General features: G+C 43.0%; 1 protein-coding gene across 1 annotated transcript; it reads right to left on the reverse strand.

Moving 5' to 3' along the window:
* Nucleotides 1-14,887: 14,887 nt before the first annotated feature.
* Nucleotides 14,888-15,484, reverse strand: LOC149438049 (uncharacterized). The gene is made up of 2 exons (XM_089660303.1): nucleotides 15,233-15,484; nucleotides 14,888-15,098 (listed from the first exon to the last, which is right to left on the reverse strand). Exons 1-2 carry the CDS (start codon nucleotides 15,482-15,484, stop codon nucleotides 14,946-14,948), a joined length of 405 nt encoding a protein of 134 aa, XP_089516429.1. The 3' UTR covers nucleotides 14,888-14,945.
* Nucleotides 15,485-21,032: the final 5,548 nt, after the last annotated feature.

Here is a 21,032-nt window from a genome sequence, read left to right on the forward strand (position 1 = left end):
CTCCCGGCCATGGACTAAAATACAAAGACAAGGAGGATTACTAGACAGGAGCTGATTGGTTCCCCCAAACCAGGACTCCGCCCATACCAGGCAGCTTGGTCTCTGAAGAGCTTACAATTCCACCCTCAAGGGAACTAGGAAATGGCTCCTCTGATCTCCTACCAGGTCATTTCTTTATTCATGGACCTTAGTCAGAAAGTTAGGAAACAACCAGAACTGTCTTTTATAGGAGGGACAGTGATGAGGGGATTATAGGACGAGGGTCCCCACCCCCTCTATCACTCATCGCCATCTTCCCAACACAAGAAGTACTGCACTTCTTTATTTAGTCCATGATTTAGTCATGAAGAACAGCGGGGCTGAGCCCCACCAGAGGTCAGAGAGTGAGGATGGGAGGAGAAAAACCAAGATGAAGACTGGACTGATCCTGAAGACCACCATCATTGGGGTATTGACTCCTCCCTCATTATCACTTTCTGTTTAAGGGTCCAAAGTTGGAGGATGTTATCACATTATTATCACCATGTAAAAGTCTGTGCTCCAATCACATCATCCGATACAAAATGTCCAGCTGGTAGGAAATGGGTGTAACAAAAGAGAATCCATAATATGTGTATATATAGCAGTGGGGGGAGGGGGGAGAGCAGAAGTCAGGAGTATGTAATGTACAACATAGAGTATATAGTGCAGGGGTCAGGAGTATGTAATGTACAACAGAGAATATAGTGCCGGGGTCAGGAGTATGTAATGTACAACAGAGTATATAGTGCAGGGGTCAGGAGTATGTAATGTACAACAGAGTATATAGTGCAGGGGTCAGGACTATGGAATGTACAACAGAGTATATAGTGCAGGGGTCAGGACTATGGAATGTACAACAGAGTATATACTGCAGGAGTCAGGAGAATGTAATGTACAACACAAAATATATAGTACAGGGGTTAGGAGTATGTAATGTACAACATAGAGTATATAGTGCAGGGGTCAGGTGTATGTAATGTACAACATTGAGTATATAGTACAGAGGTGAGGAGTATGTAATGTACAACATAGAGTATATAGTGCAGGGGTCAGGAGTATGTCATGTACAACACAGAGTATATAGTACAGAGGTGAGGAGTATGTAATGTACAACATAGAGTATATAGTGCAGGGGTCAGGAGTATGTAATGTACAACAGAGTATATAGTGCAGGGGTCAGGAGTATGTAATGTACAACAGAGTATATAGTGCAGGGGTCAGAAGTATATAATGTACAACACAGAGTATATAGTGCAGGGGTCAGGAGTATGTAATGTACAAGTTATATAGTATAAGGATCAGGACTCACAGTATTAGTATTCTGTAATCAGTGGAAGCTTAAATGTTTACTGTAGACAACATGTAGAGGTGATCTGGGATTAAACCATCAAGAAACAGGTTAGATTGGAGGTGAGCAAATCCTTGGACAGAGGGGTGGACGTGGTATACTTGGACAGAGGGGTGGCTGTGGAGGTGGTAAACTTGGACAGAGGGGTGGCTGTGGAGGTGGTAAACTTGGACAGAGGGGTGGCGGTGGACATGGTATAGTTGGACAGAGGGGTGGCGGTGGACGTGGTATACTTGGACAGAGGGGTGGCGGTGGACATGGTATACTTGGACAGAGGGGTGGCAGTAGACATGGTATACTTGGACAGAGGAGTGGCGGTGGATGTGGTATACTTGGACAGAGGGGTGGCTGTGGATGTGGTATACTTGGACAGAGGGGTGGCGGTGGACGTGGTATACTTGAACAGAGGGGTGGCGGTGGACGTGGTATGCTTGGACAGAGGGGTGGCTGTGGACGTGGTATACTTGGACAGAGGGGTGGCTGTGGACGTGGTATACTTGGACAGAGGGGTGGATGTGGTATACTTGGACAGAGAGGTGGACGTGGTATACTTGGACAGAGAGATGGATGTGGTAAACTTGAACATGGGGTGGCGGTGGACGTGGTATACTTGGAAAGAGGGGGTGGTGGATGTGGCATTTTTGGACAGAGGGGTGGCTGTGGACGTGGTATACTTGGACAGAGGGGTGGCGGTGGACGTGGTATACTTGGACAGAGGGGTGGCGGTGGACGTGGTATACTTGGAAAGAGGGGGTGGTGGATGTGGCATTTTTGGACAGAGGGGTGGCTGTGGACGTGGTATACTTGGACAGAGGGGTGGCGGTGGACGTGGTATACTTGGAAAGAGGGGTGGCGGGGTACGTGGTATACTTGGACAAAGGGATGGCAGTGGACGTGGTACACTTGGACAGAGGGGTGGCGGTGGACGTGGTATATTTGGACAGAGGGGTGGCGGTGGACGTAGTATACTTGGACGGAGGGGTGGCGGTGGACGTGGTATACTTGGACAGAGGGGTGGCGGTGGACGTGGTATACTTGGACAGAGGGGTGGCAGTGGACGTGGTATACTTGGACAGAGGGGTGGCGGTGGACGTGGTATACTTGGACAGAGGGGTGGCGGTGGACGTGGTATACTTGGACAGAGGGGTGGCGGTGGACGTGGTATACTTGGACACAGTTCCCTACACACGGCTAATTTGTAAGGTAAAGTCTATGGGCTGGAAAAATCTGTATATAAATGGATTGAAAACTGGCTAAAAGATGGTATTCAGAGAGTAGTGGTTAATGATTCATACTCTGAATGGTCTGGGGGTGTCAGTGGTGTACCCCAAGGTTCAGTGTTATTAGTGGGGTACCCAAAGTTTCAGTGTTATTAGTGGGGTAACCCAGGGTTCAGTGTTATTAGTGGGGTAACCCAAGGTTCAGTATTAGTGGGGTACCCCAAGGTTCGTTATTAGTGAGGTACCCCAAGGTTCGTTATTAGTGGGGTTCCCCAAGGTTCGTTATTAGTGGGGTACCCCAAGGTTCAGTGTGATTAGTGGTATACCCCAAGGTTCAGTGTTATAAGTGGGGTACCTCAAGGTTCAGGGTTATAAGTGGGGTACCTCAAGGTTCAGGGTTATAAGTGGGGTACCCCAAGGTTCAGTGTTATTAGTGGGGGATGCCAATGTTCAGTGTCATTTGTGGTGTACTCCAAGGCTCAGTGTGATTAGTGGGGTACCCCAAGGCTCAGTGTGATTAGTGGGGTACCCCAGCGTTCAGTGTGATTAGTGGGGTACCCCAGCGTTCAGTGTGATTAGTGGGGTACCCCAAGGGTCAGTGTTATTAGTGGAGTACCCCAAGGGTCAGTGTTATTAGTGGGGTACCCCAAGGGTCAGTGTTATTAGTGGGGTACCCCAGGGTTCAGTATTATCAGTGGGGTACCCCAAGGTTCAGTGTTATTAGTGGGGTACCCCAGGGTTCAGTATTATCAGTGGGGTACCCCAGGGTTCAGTGTTATTAGTGGGGTACCCCAAGGTTCAGTGTTGGGACCCTTACTTATTAATATATATATATAAACAATATGGGGTGTGAGATTATAAACCCCATTCCAGTCTTTGCAGATGACACCAAGCTGTGCCGGGGAATAACGTCCTTACAGGATGTCTCCAACTTACAAGCCGACCTCAATGCTCTGTGTAATTGGGGGGCTATGGGGCCAATGAGGGCTAATGGTGATAAATGTAAGGTTCTGCACTTGGGGGGGCTAAGAATATGCATCATACATACTAGGGGGGTACAACTGGGGGGGCAATGGTGGAGAAGGATCTGGGTGGTCAATGGTGGAGAAGGATCTGGGGGGTCCATGGTGGAGAAGGATCTGGGGGGGTTAATGGTGGAGAAGGATCTGGGAGGGTCAATGGTGGAGAAGGATCTGGGAGGGTCAATGGTGGAGAAGGATCTGGGAAGGTCAATGGTGGAGAAGGATCTGGGGGGTAATGGTGAAGGATTTGGGGGGGGGTCAATGGAGAAGAAGGATCTGGGGGGGTCAATGGTGGAGAAGGTTCTAGTAGATCACAAACTTAATAATGGCAGCAATGCAAAGCTGCGGGTTCTAAAGCAAAATCCTCTCTTGTATTAGGACAGGTATAGACTCCAGAGAGAGATATCACCCCCCCTCCCCCCGGGTACAAATCATTAGTAACACCTCATCTGGAATATGCAGTTCAGTTTTGGGCTCCAATTCCCAAAAAGAACATTGGGGAACTGGAGAAAGTACAGAGAAGGGCAACCAAACTGATACGAGGCATGGAGGAGATCAGCTATGAGGAAAGATTAGAGGAACTGAATGTATTCTCTACTGAGAAGAGGAGATTAAGGGGGGATATGATCACCATGTATAATACATAGGGGGGATATGATCTCCATGTATAATACGTAAGGGGGGGATATGATCTCCATGTATAATACATAAGGGGGGGATATGATCTCCATGTATAATACATAAGGGGGATATGATCTCCATGTATAATACATAAGGGGGGATATGATCTCCATGTATAATACATAAGGGGGGGGATATGATCACCATGTATAATACATAAGGGGGGATATGATCTCCATGTATAATACATAAGGGGGATATGATCTCCATGTATAATACATAAGGGGGATATGATCTCCATGTATAATACATAAGGAAGGTTATGATCTCCATGTATAATACATAAGGGGGGATATGATCTCCATGTATAATACATAAGGGGGATATGATCTCCATGTATAATACATAAGGGGGGATATGATCTCCATGTATAATACATAAGGGGGGGATATGATCACCATGTATAATACATAAGGGGGGATATGATCTCCATGTATAATACATAAGGGGGGGATATGATCTCCATGTATAATACATAAGGGGGGGGATATGATCACCATGTATAATACATAAGGGGGGGGGGATATGATCTCCATGTATAATACATAAGGAGGGGATATGATCTCCATGTATAATACATAAGGGGGGATATGATCACCATGTATAATACATAAGGAGGGGATATGATCTCCATGTATAATACATAAGGGGGATATGATCTCCATGTATAATACATAAGGGGGATATGATCTCCATGTATAATACATAAGGGGGATATGATCTCCACGTATAATACATAAGGGGGGATATGATCTCCATGTATAATACATAAGGGGGGATATGATCTCCATGTATAATACATAAGGGGGATATGATCTCCATGTATAATATATAAGGGGGATATGATCTCCATGTATAATACATAAGGGGGATATGATCTCCATGTATAATACATAAGGGGGGATATCAACATGTATAATACATAAGGGGGATATGATCTCCATGTATAATACGTAAGGGGGGATATGATCTCCATGTATAATACATAAGGGGGGATATGATCTCCATGTATAATACATAAGGGGGATATGATCTCCATGTATAATATATAAGGGGGATATGATCTCCATGTATAATACATAAGGGGGATATGATCTCCATGTATAATACATAAGGGGGGATATCAACATGTATAATACATAAGGGGGATATGATCTCCATGTATAATACGTAAGGGGGGGATATGATCACCTTGTATAATATATAAGGGGGGATATGATCTCCATGTATAATACATAAGGGGGATATGATCTCCATGTATAATACATAAGGGGGGATATGATCACCATGTATAATACATAAGGGGGGATATGATCACCATGTATAATACATAAGGGGGGGATATGATCTCCATGTATAATACATAAGGGGGGATATGATCTCCATGTATAATACATAAGGGGGGATATGATCACCATGTATAATACATAAGGGGGAGATATGATCTCCATGTATAATACATAAGGGGGATATGATCTCCATGTATAATACATAAGGGGGATATGATCACCATGTATAATACATAAGGGGGATATGATCTCCATGTATAATACATAAGGGGGATATGATCACCATGTATAATACATAAGGGGGGATATGATCTCCATGTATAATACATAAGGGGGGGATATGATCTCCATGTATAATACATAAGGGGGATATGATCACCATGTATAATACATAAGGGGGGGATATGATCTCCATGTATAATACATAAGGGGGGATATGATCTCCATGTATAATACATAAGGGGGGATATGATCTCCATGTATAATACATAAGGGGGGATATGATCTCCATGTATAATACATAAAGGGGGATATGATCTCCATGTATTATATATAAGGGGGATTATGATCTCCATGTATTATACATAAGGGGGGATATGATCTCCATGTATAATACATAAGGGGGGGATATGATCTCCATGTATAATACATAAGGGTGGGATATGATCTCCATGTATAATACATAGGGGGGGATATGATCTCCATGTATAATACATAAGGGGGGATATGATCTCCATGTATAATACATAAGGGGGGATATGATCTCCATGTATAATACATAAGGGGGGATTTGATCTCCATGTATAATACATAGGGGGGATATGATCTCCATGTATAATACGTAAGGGGGGGGATATGATCTCCATGTATAATACATAAGGGGGGGATATGATCTCCATGTATAATACATAAGGGGGGGATATGATCTCCATGTATAATACATAAGGGGGATATGATCTCCATGTATAATACATAAGGGGGATATGATCTCCATGTATAATACATAAGGGGGGATATGATCTCCATGTATAATACATAGGGGGGGATATGATCACCATGTATAATACATAAGGGGGGATATGATCTCCATGTATAATACATAAGGGGGGATATGATCTCCATGTATAATACATAAGGGGGGATATGATCACCATGTATAATACATAAGGGGGGATATGATCTCCATGTATAATACATAAGGGGGGGGGATATGATCACCATGTATAATACATAAGGGGGGGGGGATATGATCTCCATGTATAATACATAAGAAGGGGATATGATCACCATGTATAATACATAAGGGGGATATGATCTCCATGTATAATACATAAGGGGGGATATGATCTCCATGTATAATACATAAGGGGGGATATGATCTCCATGTATAATACATAAGGGGGATATGATCTCCATGTATAATACATAAGGGGGGATATGATCTCCATGTATAATACATAAGGGGGGATATGATCTCCATGTATAATACATAAGGGGGGATATGATCTCCATGTATAATACATAAGGGGGGATATGATCTCCATGTATAATACATAAGGGGGGATATGATCACCATGTATAATACATAAGGGGGAATATGATCTCCATGTATAATACATAAGGGGGGGGATATGATCTCCATGTATAATACATAAGGGGGAATATGATCTCCATGTATAATACATAAGGGGGGGGATATGATCTCCATGTATAATACATAAGGCGGGATATGATCACCATGTATAATACATAAGGGGGGATATGATCTCCATGTATAATACATAACGGGGGATATGATCTCCATGTATAATACATAAGGGGGATATGATCTCCATGTATAATACATAAGGGGGGATATGATCTCCTTGTATAATACATAAGGGGGGATATGATCTCCTTGTATAATACATAAGGGGGGATATGATCTCCATGTATAATACATAAGGGGGGATATGATCTCCATGTATAATACATAAGGGGGGATATGATCTCCATGTATATTACATAAGGGGGATATGATCTCCATGTATAATACATAAGGGGGGATATGATCTCCATGCATAATACATAAGGGGGATATGATCTCCATGTATAATACATAAGGGGGGATATGATCACCATGTGTAATACATAAGGGGGGATATGATCTCCATGCATAATACATAAGGGGGGATATGATCTCCATGTATAATACATAAGGGGGGATATGATCTCCATGTATAATACATAAGGGGGATATGATCTCCATGTATAATACATAAGGGGGGATATGATCTCCATGTATAATACATAAGGGGAGATATGATCTCCATGTATAATACATAAGGGGGGGATATGATCTCCATGTATAATACATAAGGGGGGATATGATCACCATGTATAATACATAAGGGGGGATATGATCTCCATGTATAATACATAAGGGGGGGATATGATCTCCATGTATAATACATAAGGGGGGATATGATCACCATGTATAATACATAAGGGGGGATATGATCACCATGTATAATACATAAGGGGGGATATGATCTCCATGTATAATACATAAGGGGGATATGATCTCCATGTATAATACATAAGGGGGATATGATCTCCATGTATAATACGTAAGGGGGGGATATGATCACCTTGTATAATACATAAGGGGGGATATGATCTCCATGTATAATACATAAGGGGGATATGATCTCCATGTATAATACATAAGGGGGGATATCAACATGTATAATACATAAGGGGGATATGATCTCCATGTATAATACGTAAGGGGGGGATATGATCACCTTGTATAATACATAAGGGGGGATATGATCTCCATGTATAATACATAAGGGGGATATGATCTCCATGTATAATACATAAGGGGGGATATGATCTCCATGTATAATACATAAGGGGGGATATGATCTCCATGTATAATACATAAGGGGGGATATGATCACCATGTATAATACATAAGGGGGAGATATGATCTCCATGTATAATACATAAGGGGGATATGATCTCCATGTATAATACATAAGGGGGGATATGATCTCCATGTATAATACATAAGGGGAGATATGATCTCCATGTATAATACATAAGGGGGGGATATGATCTCCATGTATAATACATAAGGGGGGATATGATCTCCATGTATAATACATAAGGGGGGATATGATCACCATGTATAATACATAAGGGGGGATATGATCACCATGTATAATACATAAGGGGGAGATATGATCTCCATGTATAATACATAAGGGGGATATGATCTCCATGTATAATACATAAGGGGGGATATGATCTCCATGTATAATACATAAGGGGAGATATGATCTCCATGTATAATACATAAGGGGGGGATATGATCTCCATGTATAATACATAAGGGGGGATATGATCACCATGTATAATACATAAGGGGGGATATGATCTCCATGTATAATACATAAGGGGGATATGATCTCCATGTATAATACATAAGGGGGGATATGATCACCATGTATAATACATAAGGGGGGATATGATCTCCATGTATAATACATAAGGGGGATATGATCACCATGTATAATACATAAGGGGGGATATGATCTCCATGTATAATACATTAGGGGGATATGATCTCCATGTATAATACACAAGGGGGATATGATCACCATGTATAATACATAAGGGGGATATGATCTCCATGTATAATACATAAGGGGGGGATATGATCTCCATGTATAATACATAAGGGGGATATGATCACCATGTATAATACATAAGGGGGGGATATGATCTCCATGTATAATACATAAGGGGGGATATGATCTCCATGTATAATACATAAGGGGGGATATGATCTCCATGTATAATACATAAGGGGGGATATGATCTCCATGTATAATACATAAGGGGGGATATGATCTCCATGTATAATACATAAGGGGGGATATGATCTCCATGTATTTTATATATAAGGGGGATTATGATCTCCATGTATTATACATAAGGGGGGATATGATCTCCATGTATAATACATAAGGGGGATATGATCTCCATGTATAATACATAAGGGGGGATATGATCTCCATGTATAATACATAAGGGGGGATATGATCTCCATGTATAATACATAAGGGGGGATATGATCACCATGTATAATACATAAGGGGGGATATGATCTCCATGTATAATACATAAGGGGGGGGATATGATCTCCATGTATAATACATAACGGGGGATATGATCTCCATGTATAATACATAACGGGGGATATGATCTCCATGTATAATACATAAGGGGGGATATGATCTCCTTGTATAATACATAAGGGGGGATATGATCTCCTTGTATAATACATAAGGGGGATATGATCTCCATGTATAATACATAAGGGGGGATATGATCTCCATGTATAATACATAAGGGGGGGATATGATCTCCATGTATAATACATAAGGGGGGATATGATATCCATATATAATACATAAGGGGGGATATGATCTCCTTGTATAATACATAAGGGGGATATGATCTCCATGTATAATACATAAGGGGGGATATGATCTCCTTGTATAATACATAAGGGGGGATATGATCTCCATGTATAATACATAAGGGGGATATGATCTCCATGTATAATACATAAGGGGGCTGTGATCTCCATGTATAATACATAAGGGGGGGATATGATCTCCATGTATAATACATAATGGGGATATGATCACCATGTATAATACATAAGGGGGGATATGATCTCCATGTATAATACATAAGGGGGATATGATCTCCATGTATAATACATAAGGGGGGATATGATCTCCATGTATAATACATAAGGGGGGGATATGATCACCATGTATAATACATAAGGGGGGATATGATCTCCATGTATAATACATAAGGGGGATATGATCACCATGTATAATACATAAGGGGGGATATGATCTCCATGTATAATACATAAGGGGGATATGATCTCCATGTATAATACATAAGGGGGATATGATCACCATGTATAATACATAAGGGGGATATGATCTCCATGTATAATACATAAGGGGGGGATATGATCTCCATGTATAATACATAAGGGGGATATGATCACCATGTATAATACATAAGGGGGGGATATGATCTCCATGTATAATACATAAGGGGGGATATGATCTCCATGTATAATACATAAGGGGGGATATGATCTCCATGTATAATACATAAGGGGGGATATGATCTCCATGTATAATACATAAGGGGGGATATGATCTCCATGTATTTTATATATAAGGGGGATTATGATCTCCATGTATTATACATAAGGGGGGATATGATCTCCATGTATAATACATAAGGGGGATATGATCTCCATGTATAATACATAAGGGGGGATATGATCTCCATGTATAATACATAAGGGGGGATATGATCTCCATGTATAATACATAAGGGGGGATATGATCACCATGTATAATACATAAGGGGGAATATGATCTCCATGTATAATACATAAGGGGGGGGATATGATCTCCATGTATAATACATAACGGGGGATATGATCTCCATGTATAATACATAAGGGGGGATATGATCTCCATGTATAATACATAAGGGGGATATGATCTCCATGTATAATACATAACGGGGGATATGATCTCCATGTATAATACATAAGGGGGGATATGATCTCCTTGTATAATACATAAGGGGGGATATGATCTCCTTGTATAATACATAAGGGGGATATGATCTCCATGTATAATACATAAGGGGGGATATGATCTCCATGTATAATACATAAGGGGGGGATATGATCTCCATGTATAATACATAAGGGGGGATATGATATCCATATATAATACATAAGGGGGGATATGATCTCCTTGTATAATACATAAGGGGGATATGATCTCCATGTATAATACATAAGGGGGGATATGATCTCCTTGTATAATACATAAGGGGGGATATGATCTCCATGTATAATACATAAGGGGGATATGATCTCCATGTATAATACATAAGGGGGGATGTGATCTCCATGTATAATACATAAGGGGGGGATATGATCTCCATGTATAATACATAATGGGGATATGATCACCATGTATAATACATAAGGGGGGATATGATCTCCATGTATAATATATAAGGGGGGGATGTGATCTCCATGTATAATACATAAGGGGAGGATATGATCTCCATGTATAATACATAAGGGGGGATATGATATCCATATATAATACATAAGGGGGGATATGATCTCCATGTATAATACATAAGGGGGGATATGATCTCCATGTATAATACATAAGGGGGATATGATCACCATGTATAATACATAAGGGGGGGTATGATCTCCATGTATAATACATAAGGGGGATATGATCTCCATGTATAATACATAAGGGGGGATATCAACATGTATAATACATAAGGGGGATATGATCTCCATGTATAATACGTAAGGGGGGGATATGATCACCTTGTATAATACATAAGGGGGGATATGATCTCCATGTATAATACATAAGGGGGATATGATCTCCATGTATAATACATAAGGGGGGATATCAACATGTATAATACATAAGGGGGATATGATCTCCATGTATAATACGTAAGGGGGGGATATGATCACCTTGTATAATACATAAGGGGGGATATGATCTCCATGTATAATACATAAGGGGGGGATATGATCTCCATGTATAATACATAAGGGGGGATATGATCTCCATGTATAATACATAAGGGGGGATATGATCACCATGTATAATACATAAGGGGGAGATATGATCTCCATGTATAATACATAAGGGGGATATGATCTCCATGTATAATACATAAGGGGGATATGATCACCATGTATAATACATAAGGGGGATATGATCTCCATGTATAATACATAAGGGGGATATGATCACCATGTATAATACATAAGGGGGGATATGATCTCCATGTATAATACATAAGGGGGGGATATGATCTCCATGTATAATACATAAGGGGGATATGATCACCATGTATAATACATAAGGGGGGGATATGATCTCCATGTATAATACATAAGGGGGGATATGATCTCCATGTATAATACATAAGGGGGGATATGATCTCCATGTATAATACATAAGGGGGGATATGATCTCCATGTATTATATATAAGGGGGATTATGATCTCCATGTATTATACATAAGGGGGGATATGATCTCCATGTATAATACATAAGGGGGGGATATGATCTCCATGTATAATACATAAGGGTGGGATATGATCTCCATGTATAATACATAGGGGGGGATATGATCTCCATGTATAATACATAAGGGGGGATATGATCTCCATGTATAATACATAAGGGGGGATATGATCTCCATGTATAATACATAAGGGGGATATGATCTCCATGTATAATACATAAGGGGGGATATGATCTCCATGTATAATACATAAGGGGGGATATGATCTCCATGTATAATACATAAGGGGGGATATGATCTCCATGTATAATACATAAGGGGGATATGATCTCCATGTATAATACATAAGGGGGGATATGATCTCCATGTATAATACATAAGGGGGATATGATCTCCATGTATAATACATAAGGGGGGATATCAACATGTATAATACATAAGGGGGATATGATCTCCATGTATAATACATAAGGGGGGATATCAACATGTATAATACATAAGGGGGATATGATCTCCATGTATAATACGTAAGGGGGGGATATGATCACCTTGTATAATACATAAGGGGGGATATGATCTCCATGTATAATACATAAGGGGGATATGATCTCCATGTATAATACATAAGGGGGGGATATGATCACCATGTGTAATACATAAGGGGGGGATATGATCTCCATGTATAATACATAAGGGGGGATATGATCACCATGTGTAATACATAAGGGGGGATATGATCTCCATGCATAATACATAAGGGGGGATATGATCTCCATGTATAATACATAAGGGGGGATATGATCTCCATGTATAATACATAAGGGGGGGATATGATCTCCATGTATAATACATAAGGGGGGATATGATCTCCATGTATAATACATAAGGGGAGATATGATCTCCATGTATAATACATAAGGGGGGGATATGATCTCCATGTATAATACATAAGGGGGGATATGATCACCATGTATAATACATAAGGGGGGATATGATCTCCATGTATAATACATAAGGGGGGATATGATCTCCATGTATAATACATAAGGGGGGATATGATCACCATGTATAATACATAAGGGGGGATATGATCACCATGTATAATACATAAGGGGGGATATGATCTCCATGTATAATACATAAGGGGGGATATGATCTCCATGTATAATACATAAGGGGGGATATGATCTCCATGTATAATACATAAGGGGGGATATGATCTCCATGTATAATACATAAGGGGGATATGATCTCCATGTATAATACATAAGGGGGGATATGATCTCCATGTATAATACATAAGGGGGGATATGATCTCCATGTATAATACATAAGGGGGATATGATCTCCATGTATAATACATAAGGGGGATATGATCTCCATGTATAATACATAAGGGGGGATATGATCTCCATGTATAATACATAAGGGGGATATGATCTCCATGTATAATACATAAGGGGGGATACGCTCTCCATGTATAATACATAAGGGGGATTGCTGTAGGAAAGTCCTGGATTCTTTCTTGGATACACAGAATATAACTGGATATAACATTTATAGGGAAAGTTGATCCAGGGAATATCCGATTGCCTCTCGGGGGATCAGGAAGGAATTGTTTCCCCTGCAGGAGGAGATCAGATCGTGCTTTGCTGGGTTTTTGCCTTCTGGTGGATCAGCTGTGGGTGTCGGATTATAACTTTTATTTTTACTGGTTCAACTAGATGGACTGTCTTTTTTCAGCCAGACTAACTATGTAACTATGTAGGTCCCACACCGCTGCCTCCCATCTCCTGAGACTGCACTCAGTGACTTGGGTCTGAGACACTACAGACATATCCCTCCACCCGGCACAGCCAGCAGACAACAGAGAAGGTCCCCTGGAAGAGTCAGGCACAAGGCAGGAGACCCCAGTCACATGTCCTGGGTGCCTACATTATGCAATGCTTACAGTAAAAATCCACATTTTGCTGCCAGCTGAACCCCAGAACCTCCATAAATCCAGTCTAGATACATAAATTGTGTCTGCAGCACAGAGAAGGAAGATTATCCGAGAGAAATCCAGGAATACAGGACGGGGAACACAGCTCAGGAAAGTGACCAGGGGATTACAGGCTGATATCATCCAGTCCCCGCCCTACTCTGGACCAATCAGTGAGCAGTATGGGTGGAGGAATGGATTTAGTGTTCATGACCCACCTGTGCTGATCTCTGTAGGAGTGTCCTCCTCTATAAATGTCCCCGTTATTCCATCCTCCTCCATAGACTGCTGATCATCCCTCACATACGCCTCTTCTTCTTCTGCTTTCACCTCAAATTCTATATCGATTGGATCTCCACTCTAAATCAAGGAAATGAGAGAAAATATCATCTGTAAAATGTAAGATTTATTATTATTATTTATTATTATGACATCACAAAAATTTCACACATTATCTCTACAAGTCCATGTTCTTGATCCTCCATCCCACCAACCTTGCAATGGTGAGGGATGGTGTGACCTTCCTGTGTGGAATCCCGGGAATACAGAGGACGGGGACATCTCTCTGGTGGGTTCCTGTAGCTGGATGACTCCACCATGGTGTCCTGGTACAGATCTTTGTGTTTTTTTAGAAGCTCTGACTCCTCCATCCCCCCATCCTCATCCTCCTCCTCTTTTATCTCTTCTTTAACCTCAACTTTAGGATCTCTCAGGTTTCCACTCTGAATATATAATAAAAATGACATCAATGGTAACAATGCAGATAATGTACAGATCCTAATGATACTATCAGTGATTGTTCCTCATCTACCTGATGATGGTGAGGGATGGTGTGACCTTCCTGTGTGGAATCCCGGGAATACAGAGGATGGGGACATCTCTCTGGAGGGTTCCCATGACTGGATCCATCTGTAGGAAACACACACACTGACTGAATCCATTGTTTCTATGTGTTTATCAGATGATGGGGGATCTAGGTGGATCCTCCGTACTGCTCTCTCCTTTACAATAAAGTCTCCTCTTACCCGGTGATGTGAGGGGCGGCTGATTGTCCATCATGACGTCCTTGTAGAGATCCTTGTGTCCTTCTAAATACTCCCACTCCTCCATGGAGAAATAGACAGTGACACCCTGACACCTTATAGGAACCTGACACACACAATGATACAGTCACCATCCAGACACATCCCTTGTCTGTTACTGGAGAATGTCCCAGAATTCCCGGCACCGCTCACCTCTCCTGTCAGCAGCTCAGTGATCTCTCTGGTGACTTCTAGAATCTTCTTCTTCTTTCTCTCTTCTATCAGGGAGGGAGGTGGAGGCAATGTGATGTCATATGATCTCCAGACTTCACAGGAGGAAAACTCTACATCTGAACACAAATAGTCACATCAAATGATATTCCCAGAATCCTCCTCACCTCTCCATTCAGGTCTCCATTTTATTAAAGCCCCACTTCAGGCTGAGGTATAATTCCCCCCCCACAGGACCCCCACACTATGCAGGGTATAGGCTTGTTGCAGCATTCTGATGTCATTACATACAACGCAGGACCAACAGTCCCACTTTACATGTGAGGATACCAAGGGACCCCACATCCTAAGAGCATCAGAAAAAAAAGCCAGATGGAGGGACATTGGGAGGAGATGCTGTGAGGTCGGTGTGATGTCATAGGATTCTCTGACTCCGGATGGAGGGACATTGGGAGGAGATGCTGTGAGGTCGGTGTGATGTCATAGGATTCTCTGACTCCGGATGGAGGGACATTGGGAGGAGGAGCTGTGAGGTCGGTGTGATGTCATAGGATTCTCTGACTCCGGATGGAGGGACATTGGGAGGAGATGCTGTGAGGTCGGTGTGATGTCATAGGATTCTCTGACTCCGGATGGAGGGACATTGGGAGGAGGAGCTGTGAGGTCGGTGTGATGTCATAGGATTCTCTGACTCCGAATGGAGGGACATTGGGAGGAGATGCTGTGAGGTCGGTGTGATGTCATAGGATTTTCTGACCCTGGATGGAGGGACATTGGGAGAAGGAGCTGTGAGGTCAGTGTGATGTCATAGGATTCTCTGACTCTGGATGGAGGGACATTGGGAGGAGGGGCTGTGAGGTCGGTGTGATGTCATAGGATTCTCTGACACTGGATGGAGGGACATTGGGAGGAGATGCTGTGAGGTCGGTGTGATGTCATAGGATTTTCTGACTCTGGATGGAGGGACATTGGGAGAAGGAGCTGTGAGGTCAGGTGATGTCATAGGATTCTCTGATTCTGGATGGTGGAACATTAGGAGGAGGAGTTGTGAGGTCAGTGTTATGTCACAGGACTCTGACTTTGGATGGACGGACATTGGGAGGAGGGAGGAGCTGTGAGGTCGGTGTGATGTCATAGGACTCTGACTCTGGATGGAGGTACATTGGGAGGAGGAGCTTTGGGGGGGGCACTCTGTGAGGTTTCTGTACATTGCTCCCAGGTGCATACCGCCTCTCCAAACATGAAAGATGAACTTTGTCTTTGGGCTGTGCCAGGACACATCATATTTCGCAGATCTCCATGTACTCCGGAGACTTTACTGATCACATTGTAGGATGAATATCTGAGACTGGGATCATTATGGAGAAATATGCTTTCAGGACATTATCATTATACAGGATTGATGGCACCAACAGTTTGCTCAGCACTTTACAATATAACGGGAGACAATACAGCAACAATACAGTTCAATACAAGAGGGATAGGAGGGCCTGATCTTGGGAGCTTACAATCTAAGAGGGAGGGGCTAGTAATACAATTGGTAGTAACTGTGGGGGATGGACTGGTAGGAGGAGTAGAAGATTCCATTATTAGCTGAGTGCAGGATAGGCTTCCCTGAAGAGAGAGATTTTCAGAGATTGACCAAAAGTGAGCAGAGTAGGTGATGGTCTGATAAATTGGGGTAGAGAGTTCCAGAGGACAGGGGAAGCTGTGGAGAAGTCCTGGAGAAGAGCATGGGAGGAGGAGACAAGGGAGCTAGAGAGTAGGAGGTCTTACAAGAAGCGGAGAGTACGGTTTGAGTGATATTTAGAGACAAGATTGGTGATGTAATTTGGGGCAGAGTTATAAATGGCTTCATATGTTATTGTTAGTGTTTTAAATTTTATCCATTGGGCAATGGGAAGCCAGTGGAGGGATTGGCAGAGAGGGGTGGAGGACACTGAGTGGAGGCCAGTGGAGGGATTGGCAGAGAGGGGTGGAGGACACTGAGTGGAAGCCAGTGGAGGGACTGGCAGAGAGGGGTGGAGGACACTGAGTGGAGGTCAGTGGAGGGATTGGCAGAGAGGGGTGGAGGACACTGAATGGAGGTCAGTGGAGGGATTGGCAGAGAGGGGTGGAGGACACTGAGTGGAGGCCAGTGGAAGGATTGGCAGAGAGGGGTGGACGACACTGAATGGAGGCCAGTGGAGGGATTGGCAGAGAGGGGTGGAGGACACTGAGTGGAGGCCAGTGGAGGGATTGGCAGAGAGGGGTGGAGGCCAGTGGAGGGATTGGCAGTGAGGGGTGGAGGCTAGTGGAGGGATTGGCAGAGAGGGGTGGAGGCCACTGAATGGAGACCAGTGGATTGATTGGCAGAGAGGGGTGGAGGACACTGAATGGAGGCCAGTGGAGGGATTGGCAGAGAGGAGTGGAGGACACTGAATGGAGGCAAGTGGAGGGATTGGCAGAGAGGGGTGGAGGACACTGAATGGAGGCAAGTGGAGGGATTGGCAGAGAGGGGTGGAGGACACTGAGTGGAGGCCAGTGGAAGGATTGGCAGAGAGTGGTGGAGGCCAGTGGAGGGATTGGCAGAGAGGGGTGGAGGACACTGAATGGAGACCAGTGGAGGGCTTGGCAGAGAGGGGTGGAGGACACTGAATGGAGGCCAGTGGAGGGATTGGCAGAGAGGGGTAGAGGCCAGTGGAGGGATTGGCAGTGAGGGGTGGAGGCCAGTGGAGGGATTGGCAGAGAGGGGTGGAGGACACTGAATGGAGGCCAGTGGAGGGATTGGCAGAGAGGGATGGCAGATACAGAACGGTTAGTAAGGTGGCTGAGTCTGGCAGCAGCATTCATGATAGACTGAAGAGGGGATAGCCTGCGATGAGGTCGGCTAATGAGGAGGGAGTTACAATAGTCAAGGCGAGAGATAACCAGGGAGGGAATAAGTTGCTTAGTGGTTTCCGAGGTTAGGAGCGGGCGGAGGGAATACTAAGAGCTCAGTTTTGGAAAGACTGAGTTTGAGGAAGTGGAGGGACATACATGCGATCCAACAGCAAGAGCACAGAATACGCCATATTGAGACAAAAATGGGAGACATAGTCACAGCACATAACGATGTAATTTACGCACATGATGACCACACTTCTGAAATCGAGCAAATTCACCTAAAACTAGCAGATTTGGGAGATCGCTCAAGATGCAACAATATAAAATTCAGGGGTATGCCTGAAACTATCGTCAATGATACACCAACAGTACATGAAACTCCTCATCCCATCTCTCTCAGATATGGAGCTCGCCACAGATCGAGCACATAAAATACCCAAACCTGCATTCTTATCAGCGTCCATCCCTAGAGATGTTCTGGCCCACATTCACTTCTACCAGATCAAAGAAAAAATAATGACAGCAGCCAGAAACCCGCCCTGCTCCCGCCATCACATACAAACATCAGATTATATGCGGATCTCTCTAAGGCCACTCTTCTTAATGAAAAAAAGATGGTGAACATCACCAAGGCCCTACGAAACCATGGAATAGCCTATCAATGGGGATTCCCCACAAAACTGACCATCAGACACCAGGGCAGAACACATACAATGAGAACCCTAGAGGCAGGCATCAACCTACTGAAGACTTGGAACATACTACCCGCTGAGCCCCACCAGTCCCCTCCTATCAATATGCAACATATGGAGATATGGAGGCAGAATAAACCTGACTAACCACACTCTTTGTACAACCCATCCTTACCTCCTCAGATACTATACCTCAACATATCGTTTTCTGGCAATGGCCCTTTACAAAATATTCTCATGTTACGAGACATTGTTTTGCATGACCCTTTTGCTGGTCTATGCTTGTTTGCACCCCCCTGTGCTTGTTTGCACCCCCCTGTTTTGCAGTAGCACTCCCTGCTACCCATGCTACTTGCATTTTCCGCAAGTCTTTTTTTGCCCCCTTCTAAGTCCACTCCCCCCTGCACCATCAGTCGATCAATCGGACCAACTGTTCACCTGAAACCAGCCAAAACAGAAGGAAAACATCACATGCATCATCGAGCGCACCAACACCACTATACCAAATGCATGGAAATCGCTCTTGTCCCCCCAAGTCTCTGTCACCTATGTTAGCACGCACAGAAACAACTCCTCTACTCTACCAACCTAACCAGCGAACAACAAAATTATTGATATAACATCACTCAATGTACGGGGCCTAAACTCCCCTTTTAAGAGATCGATGCTCCAAAAGGAAGCCCGAACACTTCATGCTGACATACTCTTCATACAAGAGACACATTTCACAACTGCCAAGACCCCTAAACTACAACTGCACCGATTCACCCACATTTATATGGCTACCAACTCCAAAAAGAAAAATGGAGTTATTACAGCCGTGAAAGACTCTATACACTTCCAATACATCTCGGAAATAGCAGACTCTCAAGGGCGCTACCATATCCTATTCTGCAAACTCAACGACATACCATATACCCTAGTAAACGTTTATGGACCAAACGACAGCCAATTGCAATTCTACCACAAACTCCTTTCCACCATCTCTTCTCACAAACATGGCAGACTTCTCATTGGCGGAGACTTTAACATAATCGGCAACCCGCTCCTGGACTCATTCACCAACAAACGCTCTCCAAAACACAACTTTAATCGTTTCTTACATGACCATGATTTATATGACATCTGGAGATGTCACCATAGCACCGAAAGAGACTATACCTACTACTCCCCATCTCACCTTTCATACTCCAGAATTGACTTCTTTGTTACAGATAAATGGACTCTACATGTTACATCATCCAAAACTGGCACTATAACCTGGTCTGATCACGCTCCAATCAACATAACCCTGTACGACAAGCAACATTCCTCAATCCCCCGAATCTGGAGACTGAATTCCTCGATATTGAAGAACCCAGATAACCAAAAACACCTATTAGAAGCTCACAAAACATTTTTTGAATTTAACGCCACACCTGACACCTCTATAACCACACTATGGTCCACCTACAAAGCATACATGAGAGGTATCCTCATACAAC

This window comes from Staurois parvus, unplaced genomic scaffold (assembly GCF_062004578.1).
Source record: "Staurois parvus isolate SC_StPar_1 unplaced genomic scaffold, SC_StPar_1.0 ptg001222l, whole genome shotgun sequence".
NCBI classification, from domain to species: Eukaryota; Metazoa; Chordata; class Amphibia; order Anura; family Ranidae; genus Staurois; species Staurois parvus.